We start from the raw sequence: 19,850 nt of genomic DNA, 5'->3' as shown, positions 1-19,850 counted from the left end.
GGACCTCCCTGCCACCCACTCCTATGCTGGCTGGCTGGAGGTTGAGGCCAGGGAGATTGCTGGGGACTGCTGGCAACAGCCATCCTCACTGCCTGCCCCTTGGACATCCATGGGAGTGGCCCATGAGGGTGTCGGAGACAGCAGAGCCAGCTCTGTAAGGCCCAGGTGGGGCAGATTCCTACTTGATTATTTCCTTTCTGCTTTCTGTTTATCATATTTAGATAGCCAATCTATCCAACAACTAGAGCCCAAGCCTCCAGCATTGTCCATCCTCAGATTAATCGGTGCCTAGAAGATATTGTGCCTACCTAAGTAAACACTTTGTCTAGGTTTTTGTTCTGCCAAATAGGGCCATTCCTGTCCTCCAAGAGCTTATCTAAGCCATAAATATCATAAAGAATTAAGAAACAGCAGAACTTTATGTGGAAATCCCTCCTCAACCAGAAGTTACCCTTTGGAAAATTTTGTTGGTGTAAATTTACTCCAAGAAACATCTTCCTCAACAATACGAACTTCACATATTGAGTGAATAATAGCACAAGTGAATCAGACTTAAGGGTAATTTTAAAAGTGAGGGATTTGGAACAGGAAAGGTAGACCAGATGGTAGAATAAGAGCTAGAGAGTTTTGCCACGAAACCTTGATGGAGCAAAAAGCAAATAAGGGAAGTTAAATGGTGGGGTGGAATGGAAGTGGAGAGCAAAGAGAATTAGGACCCTCAACCCTTTTCTTGTGTCTGCTTAGAATTAAGAGGCTTATAATATAGGATGACATAATGAACAATGCATGAGGTTTCCCTATGCAGCACAAATCCTATATAATCCTGTAATTTGGGGAGAGGAAGTTGAGAGACGTAGTTAAAAATTCTGACTCTCTTAATATAAGAGTTGTTTACAGCTTTGTTCTTCTCAAGCATAGAACTTCTCAATCTGTGGATCACAATGAGCTCTGGGCAAGGTAAGGCTAGAGCTCAGAGCAATAAACTTATTCATGGAAATAGAGAACCAAATTAAAGAGAAAACACCTCTCAGCGTGGATACTATCTGTACCAAGCAGAACAAATTTACAGCATTTTTCTAGCCTGTGGGAGCAGAAAATCCTTTAAAATGTCTAAAAAGAGAAAAAAATGGAAATTAAATGTACTGTAGTAACTGTTTTTTCACAATGTATAAAAAGCACAAGTAACACTTTCTTTGTGGTTTTAGGAGTGGGAAGAGCAGGGACATGATTTTTACAGATCCTCTTACAACATAAGTCCCTTTCTCCTGTTGTTCTCATGAGGTCTAGATTCTTCCACATACTTGGCACATAGGACTAAAGATCAAACCGTGTGGTGCAGATACATGTACTACTGAAACTGACAGAAAAGAGCCTCAAAGGGGAGCCCAGGGGAGATGTGGGACCAGCACTTCCCCCCATGAGAGCTGGGTAGGATCCAGATAAGAGGAGAGAAGGGGAGCCAAGATGTTCTTGGAGGTGAGAACAGCAAGTGTTGCTGTTCTTAATATGTTGTAGTTAGAAAATAGTGTCAGAAACCACTGAGCTGTCTCCCTCACCTGTGTGCAGGTAAGCTTCAGCAAATGTGTGACAGTGCTCTAGCAAGGCTCGTTGAGTCATAGAAAGGGGAGGCCCCACAGCTATGTAAAGAGCATGGGACTGGCTCCATTTTGAGAGAAGTCAGCACTGGGAGAAATATGGGGGCTCAGGGGTTCTTTTGGTTTAGGTCCCCTCCAGATGTTACTCTAGGCAGGAACTGGCACTTATCTTCAGCTGCAAGCACAGCTCTGTGTGCAGTGACCAAACAAGGTAGGAAGGTAGATTGGTTCCTGAATACACCATGATTTTTTTTATATTAATATTCAGCTAAAAGCTGGAACATAGTTTGTATCTCTTGATGTCTTTAAACAGCAGTGGTGTTGAGAATGAGCCTAGAAATTCCGGCAATGAGGAAAGAAGCCTGGTCAAAGCGGAGGATTTTATTGAAATATGGAAAATAATGTTGCATAGATACTGTAGGCAGTTTTTAAATGTGCTATTAGCTTATCAGAGTGAGTTTTTCTTACCTTTGCTTCCTTCTTGATTGCTCAATTTTGTTTTACCAAAGGAGAATCTCTAAAAAAAAAAAAAAAAAGTCAATTTGGTTTGATTTGCTTTGGTTGAACACCTCATTTGAGCAGATTCAAAACAGCAAACAGAAAAGACCTAAGCAAACAATTTAATTTCCAGCCTCAACATTTCTTTCTGTAATTCAACTTGAATAGATCTTTTCAGCACTCTGGAAAATTTTGAGAATCCCTAATCTTTTACTTCATTGTGTAATTTATTTAAAATGTCACAATTTATTTGAAATTCCTTTGTTGATAAATTCCTACATTCCTCTCACGGAAGGGAATTGGGATTTCCTTGGATCCCCCAAAGAGCTACATTTTTTAGTCTAAATGGAGACCACATTTTATCTTTCAAACCTTTATTTGCTTGATTCCTCCCAGCCATTTACTGCATCTCTATTCTGGCCACAGTCATTGGAGACATACAAGTCAGAACTCAGAACTCCTTCCTAGGCCAGTTGCTAGGTACCTGTGCTCTCAGTTTGACTCCAATACTCATCTTACATATTTTTTAATAGATCTTGATGAGTGTGCAACTAAGCAGCACAACTGCCAGTTCCTGTGTGTTAACACCATCGGCAGCTTCACATGTAAATGTCCTCCTGGATTTACCCAACACCATACCGCCTGCATTGGTAAGTGGAGAGGAAAATCCCTATAGGAAACGTAGCTGTTCCTTTAAGGAATTGTTTTCTAGTTCCCCTGTTGGGATAAGAAGGCAAGAAGGCAAAAACTCAAAAAAAAAAAAAAAAAAAAAAAGTACAACAGAAAGTGAATCATCACTCTCTCTTCCTTTTAAACAACAGAAAGTGAGTTCAGTCCATTTTAATTCCCACTTTTCCCCAACTGCTTCTTATAGATAACAATGAATGCACTTCTGACATCAACTTGTGTGGGTCTAAGGGTATTTGCCAGAATACTCCTGGGAGCTTCACCTGCGAATGCCAGCGAGGATTCTCTCTTGATCAGAGTGGTGCCAGCTGTGAAGGTGGGTAGGGGCCTCAGCTTGATGCAGCTGGTAATTCCTGGTGGAGATAATCTGTGTGACTGTCAAAATCTTCATTATCACCCTCTGTGAGATAGCAGAACAGAGCACAGGACTATCACCCAACTGAAGATGGGGAATATTTTTCCTGGTTGGCACAGGTATCATATCTTAGAGATCCATCTTTTGTCTCATGCTTGATCATGTCTAAACCTGTGCCTTTCCTCAATATGTGAAGACTTTATCTGCTCAGTTATTAATGTAATCTAATAGGGCATGAACTAGTCAAGAAAAAAAGCTAGGTTCCTGAATTTGATTCATTAATATTCTAGTCATTGGATCCAGAGTCATAAAAGAATTCCCCTAATGTGGATTAAATATATGAAGAATGACTCTTCTGATAATAATATAATTAAAATTTTGAAATTTTTTGTAGGATTTTATTTTTGTACTGACATCTTTTGGTTTCTAACTCTAGCATGAATAAAAAAATACAAATAATTTACACAGCTATCCCATAGAGTACTCTTGTGCCTTACATTAGTTTCTTAATCATTTTTACTTGTCAACTTTACCAGGGATATCTAAATGTCTTTTTCCTTGGACTTATCAAAAGCTCCAGAGCACATATTCTTGAAGTTTTGGTGGAAGAATACTTTTTTAGGGGTCAGATTTCTTATTAAAATTGCCTTTTTATATATGCCTTTATATTTATATAATTTATATAAATATATTTATATAATTGCCTTTATATATATGCCTATATATTGCCTTATATGCCTTTACCATGCATATAAATGTTGCTTCAGAGACCAACTCTGAAACAAATGTTGATGTGGCTTAAAGCTGGCTCTACTTTTTTTTTTTTTTTTTAAGTTTATTTATTTTGAGAGAGAGAGGGAGAGTGAACAAGAGCACAACTTTGGGAGGGACAGAGAGATAGAGGGAGAGAGAGAGAATCCCAAGCAGGCTCCGTACTGTCAGTGCAGAGCCCAATGCAGGGCTCAGTCGTATGAACCAGGAGATCGTGACCTGAGCCGAAATCAAGAGTCAGATGCTGAACTGACTGAAACGGCTCTCCTGTCCTTCTCAGATGTGGATGAGTGCGAAGGAAACCATCGCTGTCAGCACGGCTGCCAGAACATCATTGGGGGCTACAGATGCAGCTGCCCCCAGGGCTATCTCCAGCACTACCAGTGGAACCAGTGTGTCGGTACGTAGTTTTTCCTTGTTACTATGGTGAATCACTACTGGCTCCCGTGAGTCAAAATACTGCTTTCTTTCTGAAAACTTTAAACGTGTCATTAAATCAACAATATTCACTTAAAATTGCCCTCACCTGGTTGGAACCAGAGGAAAGTTGTAGCCTTTGCAAAATAGCAAACGAAGAAAAAAGATAATGATAAAGGTACTTGGAGAGCATCGGAAATGAAATGCCCCTAGAATCCCTTCACTCTCAGTGTCCCCCTGCTCTTCTGCTGCATGGAGTCACTGGCCCACACTGCAGGTACACATGAGGGCCAACAGAATCCTACCTCAGCCTGAAAAATATCAGCCAGCCAGAGGCTATTTTCAGTGACTCTCGGCCTGAAGACACAGAAGTGGTCCCATTCAGCTCTACACATCTTTTGGGCAGAGTGTGAGCAGCAGACACAGCAAATTTTTTCATCATCACTAAACTCTTTTGAAAATTAAGGGAGACTCATGAACTTATTAAATTGAAATTATGTAATTTTTGATTTCATAATGTCATGGGAAAATAATCTCAATGCACACCAGAGAATCCAAACACTGTGAGTTTAGAGGGACCCCGGATCCATTTATCCCAAACTCTTGATTTTACTATAAAGACCTCAAAGCCCAAGGAAGAAGTCTGTCCTTAACCTGGTTCCTTTGTGACATGCTTGCAGCTGGAGCCCCAGGCCCCTAACTTCCTGACTTAGGGCTGCCTTTCAAGTGTCATGTTCACTTGTTTTTTTGTTTTGTTTTGTTTTTCATTCATCAAGCCTCTACACAGCACCACTGCAAGCTTGGTGCTCAGGTGAGCTGTTCTAGCTACCACACTCTTGGGAAGAGAGCCTTCCTTAGCAAAGAGGCAAGGATTACTGCTTCGTGGGTGGCTGCTCCACATCTCAATGCTTTGCTTTATTCCAAATGAAGATACATTTGGTGTGTTTTAACTTATCAGAACTGGATCTCTCTCATTTGGTTTGATTCTTTTCAAGGCACGGTTTTGCAGAAGTGAGTAGGGTTGGCTAAAAGGACACCAGTGCTGGAAGAGTTTAGACTACACAACTTACTGACAGCCTTCGTCTCCTCTTCCTACCTTTAGTCCAGGAATAGTGGAGATGGACAGGTCATGTCTTCATTGCCTGGAGGCTCTCCTTTGGCCCCATGAAGATCATCTCTGGCTGGGAGTTCTAGAATAAATAGATTAAGAAGCAGTAAGAGGTTTGGGATTTTTTGATGTCCAAAAGATACTAGCCCAAACTGGGCTCATAATTCTTGAGAATGAGCATTGCCTTGGGCCAGAATGGCTTCCCCAGAGCTGTGCAGAGCAGATCTTTTGAACCAGCCCTCTCTGGATCCTCACTCATAGGCAGCCAGAATTTCACTCTTAGAAGATGGATGGGTTTAGGGTCAGGGGCCACTGCAAGGGGCCACTGCATCTCATTGTTTTCTAGAAAATATCAAACTTCCAGGTGGAGTTGGAGTTGAGCCATGTTGACCCAGAGAAAATTTGTAAAAGAAAGTCCCTCCTACATTTTCGAATTCTCTTATCGGTTCTCCCTTAACACCACAGCTAACAAACACTATACAAGCCTAATGCTCAAAAATTTGATTTTACAGGACAGAGTGGGTAGGTTTCAGTCTGCTTTCAAGGAGGGTGTTTGGAGAATCTAATGCTGTTTCGATAAAATTAAAATGTCTCTTTTTCTAAAAAAGGATAAAACTCTCACCAATTTAAGTATTAACTGATAGTAAAACAAAGATTTTGGAGTACAGAAAAACTGCTCCTGGAGCCTTTTGCTCCAGGGTGCACAGGATGGAAATGGTCAGAAGAGTGCAAAGCATGTTAAACAAATCGTGTTTGTATATTGATGAAAAGGGTGAGTACACAAACAGACTATTTTCAAGCAATAAACACTGAACATTTGCCAATTTCTTATCTTCATTCCTGCTCTGCTCCATCCCAGTTCTCTAATGCAGATAAGCAAGTTTAATTTAAACTTTATTAGACTTTCAAGGAATAAAAAAAGGTATAGTAAAATAGAAAAGAATGTGAAAGAGGAGGAGGAGAGTTCTTGGCTGGGATAGATATTTATACTAACACAGATAGATCCTCAAGGCTAGAAAGACCCTTACAGATTATCTAGTCTGGCCTCATTCCCAAAACACAATCCTTCCTCAAACTCCCTTGATTGTCCTAGTTTGACTCAAATACCATCTTGAAGGGCATTCACTTTCTCCCAATATAGCCCAATTTAGGTATAGAAAACTTTAATTCTTAGAAATGTTTTTGTTTTCATAGAAAATGAACTATTCCTCCCTCTACTTCTAACCATTGGTCCTATTTCTGTCCTTTGGAACAATACAGAATAAATCTAAGTTTTATTTTGTCATACATATACAGACATGGGCCTTAGAGATTTTATCAGAGTCCCAGCAGGAAATGGATGGCTGAGCCCAACCAAAAGCACAGGACAAAGGAGAGGAGGCTGTTGATGCTCCATGCAGCTCAGCCTCCAGGGTCTGGAGATAGACATGAGGGACAAGGAGAAGACATCCAGCCCAGGGATATTCTTTCCACCAATGTAAACCCCCTAATTTCCTCATTCATTCCTTGGTGCCCATAGTCTCCACTGGTATCTGTCACACACTTCATCTCTGATTTAAACTAAGGGGAAAAGAACAAAGACAATGGCATATTTATTTCTGTTCTAGGAACCTTGGAGCCTAAATGATCTTAAGTGTATACTTGAGAGTCCTTGGACATAAAGGTTCCCAAACAGACCTGTAGCTAGGCACTGAGTCATAGCAGGCAGCTCAACAAATGGCTTTCTTATTGTATATCTATTCCTTCCACACAGGGAAGAAGGAGAGAAGGGAGAGGAGGAAGGAAGGGATATATAAGGAATAATATAAATATTATACATATGCAATCACCCTGCGCCCACCATTTCTATGCACCTGTTTCTCTAACTTAAAAACAGATTTTTCTTAGAAACAATTTTGTTCTGTATAAAGGAATCTACCTTAGCAAATAAGGTAAAACCAATTAAAGGGCAAAGGAAGTACCAGTTTAAATGGTGATTAGTCTCTTGAGAGATACTGTGGTCTAATTAAAAGCACGTGACTGCTTTGGTCAGACAGACCTGGGTGTACATCTCGGTCCTGCTGCTGCTGTCAGGAGACCTCAGATGGGCTTTGTGAGCCTCACTTTCTTTATCGGTAAAACAGGGATTATAATACCTTCTGCCCATAATTTTCAGGAAGGTTAAGTAAATGAACGTGAGGCACCTCATATTCTGTCACGCAATAGGCATCTAATAAATGTTAGCTACGTTTCCCCTCCTCCCTTTCATTGGAAGTATTTGCTGAGTGAGGTGCAGGCCAATCTCCCTGTGTTCAAATGAACATATGCCTGAAAATGGGCCACAGCAATTAAGAAATGTCTTACCAGCAAGCTTGCAACCTGCCCTTATGAAGACAGGCCTACAAAAATCTATTTGAGATTTCAAAAAAGTATAAATTAGAAATAGAGAGATACTCAAGGTTTTTCCCCTCAAGTTGATTTTTCAAGTCAGATTTCTTTTTCCTGCTTTTTACCATCAGACTTGGCAGGTCCCCGTGGGTAGCAGTCCTGCAGCATCTGTCTCTATTGTGGGTTTTTTCCAATTATTGCTCGTGAAGTCTGCACTGAATCTCTTCCAGCCATACTTTGCTTTAGACACGGCCCAGACACTCTGGGCAGGAGGCTGGTTTGGATAAGGGGGGGGGCCCGTTCAGAGATGGGAGCAGACATACCAGAAGGCACTATTCATCCCCAGGACAAGCACCTGGGGGCTTTTGCAGATTTTTGAAAAGGAAGTACAAGCAGGGCAGACACTTCCTGCAGGATGTCAGCCCTTGCCAGCCCTGCACATCCTGAAAACGGAGGACTGGAAAAGCAGCCTCCAGGAGGATGGCTGGTCTCTGCCTCGGAGACTGTGGTCCCGTTCATGGAGAACTGCAGGACTCCTTCCCTCCCACCCTGAACCTTGAACCAGCCCCGCATTCTTCACAGGAGGCTCGTGTGGTGCAGAACGCACTAGTGTTGGCTTCAGATGAGAACTGGAATCTGTCGGCCCTCGGAATGCCATCCCCTAATGCGCTCCACGTGGCACATTTGACCTCAGCGACCACATTTGCCTACTGCATGGCAAGAGGCCACATCCACGTCCGCATCCCTCTCTCCCCACTCCAACCACCTCGGCCCGCCCTACCTTCCTGAGTGCTGGCTGAGAGCCAGCTGGCCAGCGGTCCCCGGTAGAGACGTCTGGCCGGTGTCACACACACAGTGTCTTCTGGTTTTCCCTGCAGATGAGAACGAGTGCCTCAGTGCACACATTTGTGGAGGAGCCTCCTGTCACAACACTCTGGGCAGCTACAAGTGCATGTGCCCCGCCGGCTTCCAGTACGAACAGTTCAGCGGAGGGTGCCAAGACATCAATGAATGTGGCTCTTCGCAGGCCCCCTGCAGTTACGGCTGCTCCAACACTGAGGGTGGCTACCTGTGTGGCTGCCCACCTGGTTACTTCCGGATAGGCCAAGGGTAAGCACTGGTTTTCCGGGCCGTGGCCGGAGGCTCTCTTGTTCCTAATATCATTAAGTATATTTAACTCACAGTGACCCATCCTAGTCGAGAAGAACCATACTTTTCATAATCCTGGAGTTAATTCTGGTTAGCTCTGCAAAGGTTTTAGGCTATATTATTTGAAAGGAGACATCAAAATTTCTAGAAATTCATAGACTCTGAAACCAGTTGTAAATACCTTGATATATGGTGTCTCTATCTCATTCTCTTGATCTTCGCATCTTGTTGGGAAGTGATTCATTTCTCTAGAAATGCAGGGGCTGACCCATGACAGAACTGGACTCACACTGCATATTGCTGATCTCCCCTTCTCCTGAGGCAAGCAGGATTCTCTCTTGACTTAAAATGCCTTCTCCTCTAGCTACCGTTAGGAGAAATCACAAAGATACCTGGCTTTAAAATATATTTTACATCTCAGACTTAAGTTTACATAAAGAATTACCAAAAGAGCATAAAACACGAGAGCTAAAATAATTATTGTATCCTCCTGGTAGAATACTTTACCACATTGTATGTGTGACTGTTGGGGAAGAAAAGACATATTTTTTTTTTACCCAGTAATTTAAAAGTTTAGTGGTAAGTTTTCACAGTGTAGGCCTTTTTTCCTGCTGAATTAATCTAGAGTTGGATGTCCATGTAGTGTTGTCTATGCTGTTAAGGAACTCAAATTTTAACATTTTCATTAGGAACACATAGACATGAAATATACATACACACATGTACAGCCACACATACACATCCCACAAAATCACATATTCCATAATACACATATATGTATATATCAAATTAGTGTAATGTACTGGCCTTTGATTTCTTGACACACAAACATCAAGCGATTCATTTTGGGTCTGTGTAGACTTGAAGGTGAAAGAATGTTTCATGGGAAGCACACAGAATGCCAGCAATAGGACACAAATTCCCAGATGTTTGTGTCTGGCTCTCAGTAGTCTCATTCTTTATAAGTTGAATGCCAGAACCATTTTCCCAGCAAAAATTGTGACACTCCAAACTGGCTTCTGGCCAGTGGGACTTTGTAGTCACACTTCTTGTAAGTGGTGTTCCAGGGATATGAAAATACTGGAAAGGAGTTCTGAGAAAAGAACCAAAGCCTGCAAATTTGGGATTTTTCTTCCAATAACTTAATCATTATGTGAATAGACACACACACACACACACACACACACACACACACGATGAGCAGTCATCATTTCATCCATTTTGTTTCTGCACATTTCATGCAGCAAGATAAAGGAAGAACAAAGGAAAAGTACTGGGCTCTGGCAGGATTGCAAAACCTAGTATGAACCCATACATTGCTGCAAAACACAAAAAGTAGTCTGCTTATTGGCATTATATTTTGAATCTCAAGAGCATCAAGAAAAATGGGTTATAAAAATAGGCCAATTACTACAGAAAAAGTGATAAATATTTGGTCTTCATTATGACCCATTAGTGGAAATCTACCCACTTCTAATAGTTTGCGCTTCTCCATGAATCACTAGAGTGGACCCTGCCTCAAAATAAAGACTCCTAGGATCATTCAGATATTTCAACACATTTTGAAAAAGGAGCCTGGTAAATACATTCCAAGAGGCCTATGAAATAGTAAGCAGAATAACAAAACAAGGTACTTGTGAAACATGCAAGCCTCCCTTCGTAACTTGGCTTTGATAACTGAAAGGCAAAGAAAAACAGCTGAACTAGTTCTCTCTTGGGCATGGGTTTGTTTATCCAGCCTCACATGAGTCAGAGCCAATGGCCCTAGTGGTTTTGAATGACTTGAAACAATTTCCCATAGTTGGGCAAGCTCTAATACATGCATTTTATACATTGCACATCTTTACAGTTTATTTCTAAGTCAACTTCAGTTCTACCTAGAACTTTCTTTATACCTTCAGTAGCTTCAGCCAAAATGAGTGGTCAAACAATAGAAAGTGCTCAGAAGCTGAAGTGATGAGGGCTGGTGAGTGTGGTAGTGGTGGAGGTGGTGGTGATGGGGTCAGTGAAACAGGAAGAGGACAAGGAACTGAACACAGACATCTCCTACCTTTCTCACTTTCTGTTTCATAAATAGAGGACATTTTTCTTTACCCTCCCAAGTCACATGATCTCCCTCATCCCCCACTCTTCCCCTCTTTCTACTCCATGTCCCCTCCTCAGCAGCATAAGGACAGCAAAACACCTGGTACAGTGGGGGAGAGGGGGCAGAAATGAAGAGGCAAATAAACATGCAAAACAGGACCTTGAGAGATAGTAGAAAGGAATCCACTCCAGGAACTGGGACTCAGAGCCTAAACACAGAGGACTTCAGTGTGGCTCTCAGAACCAGCCAGTCACCTAATGGATGAATAACCAGTGTCTCAGTGTCACCAGGTGGGGTCCACACTTCACCAGAACTCTTGCACCACCTCCCTCATCTCCCAGTTCTAATGAAAAAGGGCTGTGCTTCCCTTCTTCCACAGGCACTGTGTTTCTGGAATCGGCATGGGCCGAGGAGGCCCAGAGCCACCTGCCAGCGGTGAAATGGATGACAATTCTCTCTCCCCGGAGGCTTGTTATGAGTGTAAGATCAATGGCTACCCCAAACGGGGCAGGAAGCGGAGAAGTGCAAACGGAACAGATGCCTCCAACATTGAGGTAGGTCAGAAGGTAGTTTCTCCTCATGTCTCTTGTTCCAGAAGGGCCTTCCAGATGCCTGTGGTTTCCTCCAAGGATGTTCCAAAGTGTGAAAAAGCTCCCTGGGGAGAAAATCCAGACATTCCCTGAGCTCTAGGCTGCATTTTACAAGAGTCTGTGGGACTCTCTGGAGTTTCTTGCTGCTTTTAGGGAGTGGCCATTCGAAGGTTTTCACATACTTGCTCATTTCCTCTGTCTCGCCAAAAAGAAAGTCAAACACCCACCCAAAGTCTGCTGAAAAGCAAGGTCTGAGATCCAGGACAGCAAGTGGGCAGAATCGTGAAGTGACATAGTGCTCTCTCCACGGGGACGCCAAGTTCGGAAAGCTAGAGGCTCCTCTACTGAAAAGAGCCATGTGGAGTGTGAGGGAACTTGGATTCTAGACAAAAACAACATGGAGCTCAAGCAGCCTGGTTTTCTTCGCCTACGGCTGCTGCAGCCTTTCAGTCAACTCAGAAATGCACAGATATTCACCCAGACCTCTGGCTCCAGGCCCGGAGAATCCAACACATGTGGTCCCAGAGAGGCAAGCAAGAAGCCAGGTGAAAAGCATTGAATATTAGCAGATCATCAGAGTCAGGAAGTAGGTTCCTAGGCGTGTCCTTCAGAGGAGATGATTTTGCATCAGTGAACAAAATGGAAATAGGCTGGTTCTTTCTTAGCACTGGTGCTCCAACTCATCCGTTGTGGTTTGGGAAAGGAGATAAGTCTACAGAAAGAAAATAGTCTATTGAAACAGTGGTTTCCAACCTCGAGCATGCATCTGAATCATCTGGAAGCCTTGTTAACATGGAGTTCGGGGAGACACCCCCAGGGTTTCTGATTCAGTAGGTCTCAGGTGGCACGGAGAATTTGTGTTTCTCAGATTCCCCGGTGATGCTGATGCTGCTGGTCCAGGGAGTACACTTTGGGACACCTGCATTAGAAGACCACCAAGTCATTTCAACTTGACTTTCCTCTTGACATCAGTTTAATGTTTTTTATTATTATAAATGTGTGCCAGTTTAACACATTTGTGATTTAAACAAAGTGTTTTATGAAAATACGCATTTTCGACATGGTATATACAACATGAGAAGGCTGTATTAGTGGGAGATTCGAGTCACTTTTTCCTTAACATGAGAAATAAGTGGCATATTTTCAATTAATTTAACACACTGCCATGTGTCTTTCCAGGACCAACCTGAGATAGAAACCAACGTGAGTCTCGCAAGTTGGGATGTTGAGAAGACGGCCATGTTTGCTTTCAATATTTCCCACATCAGCAACAAGGTCCGAATCCTGGAACTCCTTCCGGCCCTGACGACTCTGACGAATCACAACAAATACTTGATCGAATCTGGAAACGAAAATGGCTTCTTCAAAATCAACCAAAAGGAAGGGATCAGCTACCTCCACTTCACCAAGAAGAAGCCAGTGGCTGGAACCTATTCATTACAAATCAGTAGTACTCCACTTTATAAAAAGAAAGAACTTAATCAGCTAGAAGATAAATATGACAAAGACTACCTCAGTGGTGAACTGGGTGATAATCTGAAGATGAAAATTCAGATTTTGCTTCATTAATTCACCATACAGAGACCAAATAATTAAAAAAAGAAAAACAACCAACGATAGATAGGTAGAACTGAATTTTTTCCCCCAATCAGAATCTTCATATCATAGGTACAATCTTTCACCAAGTAAATTTCTATAAATAAGCACTATTCTTATATTACAAAAAGTGAGGTACAGGTGACTACCCTAGTTCAAAACAACCACTTTCTCAGGCTTCTCATGTGTGTAGCTGAGCTACCTTGTCATATGTGTTGACTCTTGAAAACTGGGACACGTATTTTATTGGGGGTCTGCCATTCCTGCTGACGTGTCATCCTTCTAGCCGATGTACAGGAATGTGCTTTCAATCGATGGACTGCTCTGTATTTTTCCAAATTTTTAAACTTTGCTTCTCCAAATACAAGTACTAGGTTGGCCAATTATAATATCTATTTGGTGCTAGTAAATTCTCAAACTAGATCTATAAATGCACTGTAATATTTACACAACTTAGAAACCAAATTACAAATATTCAGTTCAAATACTTCATTAATTTCAATCAACCAAAGTTAGTTCAGTAGCTTATCTCAGTTATGAGCATAATACATTACATGTAAATTAAGTGTGTGTATACTGTAATCGTGCTATTTTTTATCATTGAAACATTTATAAACTAGAATAATAATGCCCTTAATGTGAGGGTTTGTAATGGTGCTTATTAAGACCAAAGACTTGTTAATTGTATACACCAAGTGGTAAGGAAATTTCTGTGACTGGCCCATGCGTGCATGGAGGTCTGGGAGGACCAAGCAGCAGCCTCAGCAGCCAGAGGATCACCAGTGCATCCTTCATCACACCTGTGCAATATGCCAAGATTACCCTCGGTCATTCCTGTCAACAAGGGGTCCATGTCATAAATGTCACAATAAAACAGTCTCTCTTTTTTTAGTGTACCCTTGGCTTTGTGTTCTTGCATGGACGTGGGATTTGAGGGGGCTTTTCAGAGGCTAAATAAAGTTTCCTGAATTTAAATTATCCTGGGTGTGGTAGTGACAGCTCCAAAAGGTGCCAAATGTATAACCACTAGCAGAAAAATTAACATATTTGAGTTAGTCCCTTGTTTTTATTCATTAAAGACAGCAGAGTTCTTTCTCGCCAATGAGAAATTTAGACTGTAGCATCATTTCTAAAACATGACCTAATTAATCCTGTGACTTTTAAACCACTAGATTTAAGTATTTTAGGATATCAAGTTCAGTCATTGTCTTAGAGCACATGTGTTTCATTATAAAAGATTTATCATGCCCTCTCCCCTCAAATAGTGTTGGCAAGCCTTAGATGCTTCATCCTTTCCCCCCCAAACATCTGTTGTTAGTCATCGCTAGTCTAATTACAAAAGGATAATCCCACATTGATTCCAATTGAATGCTATATCGCTCTTGTTTTTTGACTGTCATAATTTGAAGATGCTGTTTTATTTTAAGTGCGATATTGAATATTTAACAGTTAAGCTCACTGAATTGATATGAAATAATTCTTAAAATCCCCAAGGACAGTAAAGGGTGGTAAATTTAAAGGTGAAGTAAAATTGCTACATGAAGGAGACAGAACCCTTGCAAGACATAGGAAATTCCTCTCAAAATCTTCAAAATGCTACACTAAAGAAGATGGATTAGGTATGTTCCATCTTATTTCAGAAGACAAAATTAAGGTTAGTTACCATGAAGTTAGGTGTAACATGCACCTTCCTAATTATTGAGCTGCCCACTGAGGGATGGATTTCCTTGCAATGTAGTGAGCTGTCACTCTTCAGAGGCATAATGGTGGCCAGGGGACAAGGATACTTTCTTCTACCTAACAGGCCATGAACATCTTGGAATATTTTTTGTATCTCTTATTTTGCCATCCAAAAAAATCTTGCTTGTAATAGGTGCTAAATAGAAATGAATCAAATGACTATTTTGGAAGCAATTTGTACCTTGGTTAGGAACTTAAAATATTACTCCAAATTTCCTTCTAACTCTATGCCTGTGGGTCTATGATGGAAGTGTACTAAAATTGTGAGAGAAGAATATACAGCATGCAGTAAGCTACAGTTTGCATACAGAAAATGTCTGATAATTTAACCAGAACTGCATTATATTCAATAATGGATTTTCTTTATAACAAACAACAGAAGAATATAGAGTTGGCACATGGTAGATCACTTTGATATTTTTAATAGTCTCAGTCTGGATTGTATTTATTTCAGAGCCAACAATTTTCAACAGCATATTTTCCATGTTTCTGTCTGTAACAAAACATTTTCCTCATTGTTCCATTGTAAATATTCCTCTTGTTGGAACCTTTTTAATCCTGAGATTGAAACCTGTACCTTTTAATTGTCTGTGACCTTTCAATTTTACTTTCAGTGGTTGACAAACTTGGTTTTGTAAATCTCTCAGAAGCTTGAAAACGTCTTGTCTCTACCCCCCAGCCCATTTCATTTGCCAATAACTATTTTGTAAGTAGGGTTGAAATGAACTCAGCTGGCCTTGTGAAATGTTTAAACTTGCACAAACAACTACATTTTTGTTCAACAAATAGCACTTTACTCAGCCAAAATTGCTTTGGACATTGCCATTACAAATACTGTTAAACTTCAGAGATCATGTTTGTAAATTAGATGAGCCAAAATAAAGGACAATTAGGTTGATACTATATTAGTATACTTAAATGTTATATATGTGTAAACTGTTAGAGATGTTTAGATCACAGTTTTGTCCACGGAATGTACTTTATTCTTATTTTAACTGTAGTTCTTAGAGATATATTGGAAATGTAATTATTGCATGGTTTGAGGACCTTGGTTTTTTTATTTTGAGAGAGAGAGAAAGCATGAGTCAGGGAGGGGGAGAGAAAATCCCAAGCAGGCTCCGCACTGTCAGCACGGTGCCCAATGCAGGGCTCAAACTCATGAACCACGAGATCATGACATGAACCAAAGTCAGACGCTTACCCAACTGAGCCACCCAGGCACCCCAAGGGCCTTGTTTTTAAATGCTAGAAGATTATTGATGTGAGAAGAATTAGTTTTCACATACAGAACTGAAGGCAAAGCTATTTCCCCCTTGCCAATTTTAAGTAACACATTGTTAAAAAAAAAAAAAAAGCAGCAGCAAACCAACTTTTGAAACCCCAATGTGAGCCTGACTTCTAACATTACGTATTGTTAGGAATTGATTCTCAGTACTGTAAGTTTAGGGTTAGAGAGAAACAAAAAGGCTGTGAATTTGATTTTGCAAATTTCCATGTGTATCTATGACTGGGCTCACTTATAGGACTGAGTCTCAATGAAAGGTTCTGACATTCTCACAAATGTCTGTATAAACATGAGGGTCTTGTATATTTGACATTCGACATACATCTGACAGGACCTGGCAATGTCACAAAATCTGTTATTTCAGCTAACTGCTAATGAATCCAAAATGGTTTTTCTGGCACACACAGTCATAAACCTCTTTTTAGGACATGGGCTGTTTTGCATCCTTGAGCCAAGCCTGAATTATGACCTCTACAAACTGATGTTAGCCTCATTTTTTACTATTTGATGGTGGAAGGTGCATCATTTTTAAATGGATGAAGTCATAGCAGGTAAGTGGGTCTGATTTCCTGCTAACTCCACTCTCTGCTCTCTGTCCACTCTTATTTTCTTCCACATAAAGGAATATCCACTGTTACTTTTAATCCCCATGACTCTTCCCATTTCATAAATAAAAGCATCATTACCCTCTCTATGCTCCCTTTTTCTCCTTGAGGGTTGGTTGTAGTGTCATTTAGAAAGCATCATGCTCGCTATTTCTAGAACCTTTAGCTCGGGTGGAAGTGAAGCAGCATACAGGTCAAATGGCTTAGGAGAAAGCCACAGCTCCATTAAACGGTTGCTGGGAACCTTCCATAGCCCACCTGAGGTGTTCCTTGCAGCTGTGCTGGGAATTGCAGAAATTAGAAGAGTTCTGTTTCCTTTTTAACACAAAATTCTCTCTGGGGGGAAATTAAATGAAGCCTAAGTGATTCACTTTTTCTTCTGGAAGTGGAAACACTGAAAACATCCTGGTGGTGAGGGGAGACCTGGGGGGATGCAGTTGGTTAAGCCTCTGACTCTTGATTTCAGCTCAGGTCACAATGTCACGGTTCATGAGTTCTATCCCTGCGTGGGGCTCTGCACTGACAGTGTGGAGCCTACTTGGGATTCTCTCTCTGCCCCTCCCCCCTCCTCAAAGTGGATAAATAAACTTTAAAAAAAGAAGAAGGAAACATCCTGGGATAATCACATATCCCATCGATCCCACCAGACCTCTGTCAGAGGTCGTGGTTCTGTTTCTCTCTGCATGGTGACCTCTGCTTTGGGTGTCCCCTGTGGCTCTGCTAGGTAGAAGGCCAGAGCTCTCAGGAAAGATTAATGGGAACTTGATATATCAGAATTCCAAAGCATAGAAGGCTGGATATTTTTGTCACAACATGAAATCAGCATGATGTCCTGTTTAGCCTTCCTTGTCTTTGGTCGCACCAAAATTATCCACCTTCAGTGTCTTCTCCACACCTTTCTAGGCCAGTCTCGTGATTCAACTACAGTGATTCTGTGTTTCAGGCAGGATGAGGCCTGCTTGCTACACGTTTGTAGATTGACTATAGCAGACTCTCTTGTGGATCATTCATGGTAAGCACTGTGCCCCCGACTCTGTCTGCCCCAGAACCAGCTCCCCATCCTGCCTGTCCAGTCCACACCCACACCCGCCTCACTCCCACTGGGAAGCCACAGGGAAGACAAGGGCACTATTCTTGCAGGCTGAGCTCTCAGTCTCAAGTTTTTCTCCCAGGGTCTACGATTCTTGGTTCAGAGTTCTGACTTTTCTTTGGTTTATGAAGAAAGTTCACTGAGAGCTCAGTTCAGACCCAAGGTCCTAAGGAGTGCCTGGTCCAGAGTTTTGACACTACAGGAAATCTGAGGTCAGAAAGCTGTGTTCAAATCTTAGTTCCCTTTCTACATCATTTAGCCAGGGCAACTCCTTGATGTCTCTAAGGCCTGTTTTCATCATCTGTATCTATCTATATCCATATCCATATCCTTATCTATATCTATATATCTAACACCGCTAATTTAAATTGTGAGGGCACCTAAGTGGCTCAGTTGGTTGAGCATCTGACTTCGGCACAGGTCATGATCTCACAGTTCAGTCTGAGAGTTTAAGCCCCGAATGGGGCTCAGTGCTATTCGGGGCAGAGCCCACTTTGGATCCTCTGTTTCCCTGTCTCTGTGTCCTTCCCCAGCTCATGTTTGCTCTCTCTCAAAAATAAATAAACATTAAAAAAATAATAATTAAAAAAAAGCACTTGTGAGCAATGCCCTTCTGAACCTTGCCTCAATGCTGGGTAATTATCCTTGTGCACAAGTTCAAGTGTCTTACCAAAAGCCTCTCACCTTACAGAGGTGGAACTGAGACTACAATCCCCAGACCTTCTGACAACATAGCACGACTCACTTGCCAGATGAAGAATAAATCAAATACAATATATGAAATCACAATAGCAATCTGCAAAACTGCAAAACTACAAATTATATTTGTGATTCAAGATCCAGGCTCCCCTCTGCTTTTCCAGCAACCAAATGAGGACAAGAAAGGTGAGCAACCCCTGGCACAGCCTTCCTTCTTCCCCTCTGCCTCACCTCCCTCCACCCTCATGAATACTCATCATGACCCTGTAACCCATTGCTGCCTCCCCCATGTCATAGGAGACCTCTGATGGCAAAGATTCTGTTTTGTCCTCATAGCTCCGTTTCCCAGATTGATGCCTGGTACACAGTAGACACTAAATATGTGTTGAATGGATCAATGACTGAGATTGGAGGAAGTAAAAATACAGGTGAAAATAGGAAAAACCCATGCAAAAGAGCAACCCATTTCCTCTCTCTCCTCCTCTTCCACTCCTTCTTTTTCTCTGCTTTTCTCAACAAATATTTTTTGAACACTTGCCTCTTGCATGAAGCACTATAGACAAAGGATGAAGGGCGCAGGGTTCCTAGTCTACTGAAACTTTGAAATAAGGGACAACAGGGCAGCTCTCTCCCCATTGTATCTATGGTGAGGACATGGTTAGACTTTGCAGGTGCCTGAAGGAAGTTGCAGGTGGAGGGGTCCTCACCCCCCACAGCCCTAGGAGGCAGGAGGCAAGGTAAAAAGTTCACTAGTAAATTCACCTTTGACATCTGCAAGGCCCCAGTTCTGGATCTTTATGAATCACCAAAATTAGAAGCACCATTCTAGCATATCTCCCCCAACGTAATGCTGAAAAGTGGTGATTTTCAGTAGGGGGTTTATGGTTAGAGTTAGATTCCCAAGTTTAAATGAAACTTACCCTGAAACCTAACACTGAAAAGCAGGCAGAGTTGTTTGGGTTAAAGCAGATTTAGGTAGCCTGAGGTCTCTCCACTCATTCCCTTCTAGACAATTCTTATGGAAAATGTAACTGAAAGGTCAGTTACGGTCTGACTGATTCTACAAATATAAGAAAATATCATTTATAAACTTAATTTTAAATGTTGACAAAAACTCAAAGCCCATTAAATAAATAAGTATAGAGAGATAGATGGATAGAGAAAGAAAGAAAGAAAGAAAGAAAGAAAGAAAGAAAGAAAGAAAGAAAGAAA

General features: G+C 41.5%; 1 protein-coding gene and 1 long non-coding RNA gene across 3 annotated transcripts in view; one reads left to right on the top strand and one right to left on the bottom strand.

Moving 5' to 3' along the window:
• Positions 1 to 19,850, top strand: part of FBN1 (fibrillin 1) — a 711,751-nt gene that overhangs the window by 219,649 nt on the left and 472,252 nt on the right. Inside the window, exons 61-66 of one of the 2 annotated variants that reach the window (XM_049613586.1) lie at positions 2,627 to 2,743; positions 2,968 to 3,096; positions 4,187 to 4,306; positions 8,677 to 8,908; positions 11,413 to 11,587; positions 12,803 to 14,115. The exons of the other annotated variant lie outside the window; for it this stretch is intronic. Of the exons in view, the coding sequence (XP_049469543.1) occupies positions 2,627 to 2,743; positions 2,968 to 3,096; positions 4,187 to 4,306; positions 8,677 to 8,908; positions 11,413 to 11,587; positions 12,803 to 13,192 (1,163 nt within the window). The 3' untranslated portion in view covers positions 13,193 to 14,115. Of the gene's footprint in view, positions 1 to 2,626; positions 2,744 to 2,967; positions 3,097 to 4,186; positions 4,307 to 8,676; positions 8,909 to 11,412; positions 11,588 to 12,802; positions 14,116 to 19,850 lie in introns of those variants that run through there. 2 annotated transcript variants of the gene reach the window in all.
• LOC125909985 (uncharacterized) lies at positions 2,006 to 6,003 on the bottom strand. Its single transcript, XR_007453815.1, has 3 exons — positions 5,420 to 6,003; positions 3,044 to 3,180; positions 2,006 to 2,112 (listed from the first exon to the last, which is right to left on the bottom strand). It is a non-coding gene; the product is annotated as an uncharacterized LOC125909985 (long non-coding RNA).

Source organism: Panthera uncia (genome assembly GCF_023721935.1).
Source record: "Panthera uncia isolate 11264 chromosome B3 unlocalized genomic scaffold, Puncia_PCG_1.0 HiC_scaffold_1, whole genome shotgun sequence".
Classification (NCBI taxonomy): Eukaryota; Metazoa; Chordata; class Mammalia; order Carnivora; family Felidae; genus Panthera; species Panthera uncia.
Note: the sequence above shows the minus strand (reverse complement) of the source record. Positions and strands in the feature narration are given on the sequence as shown.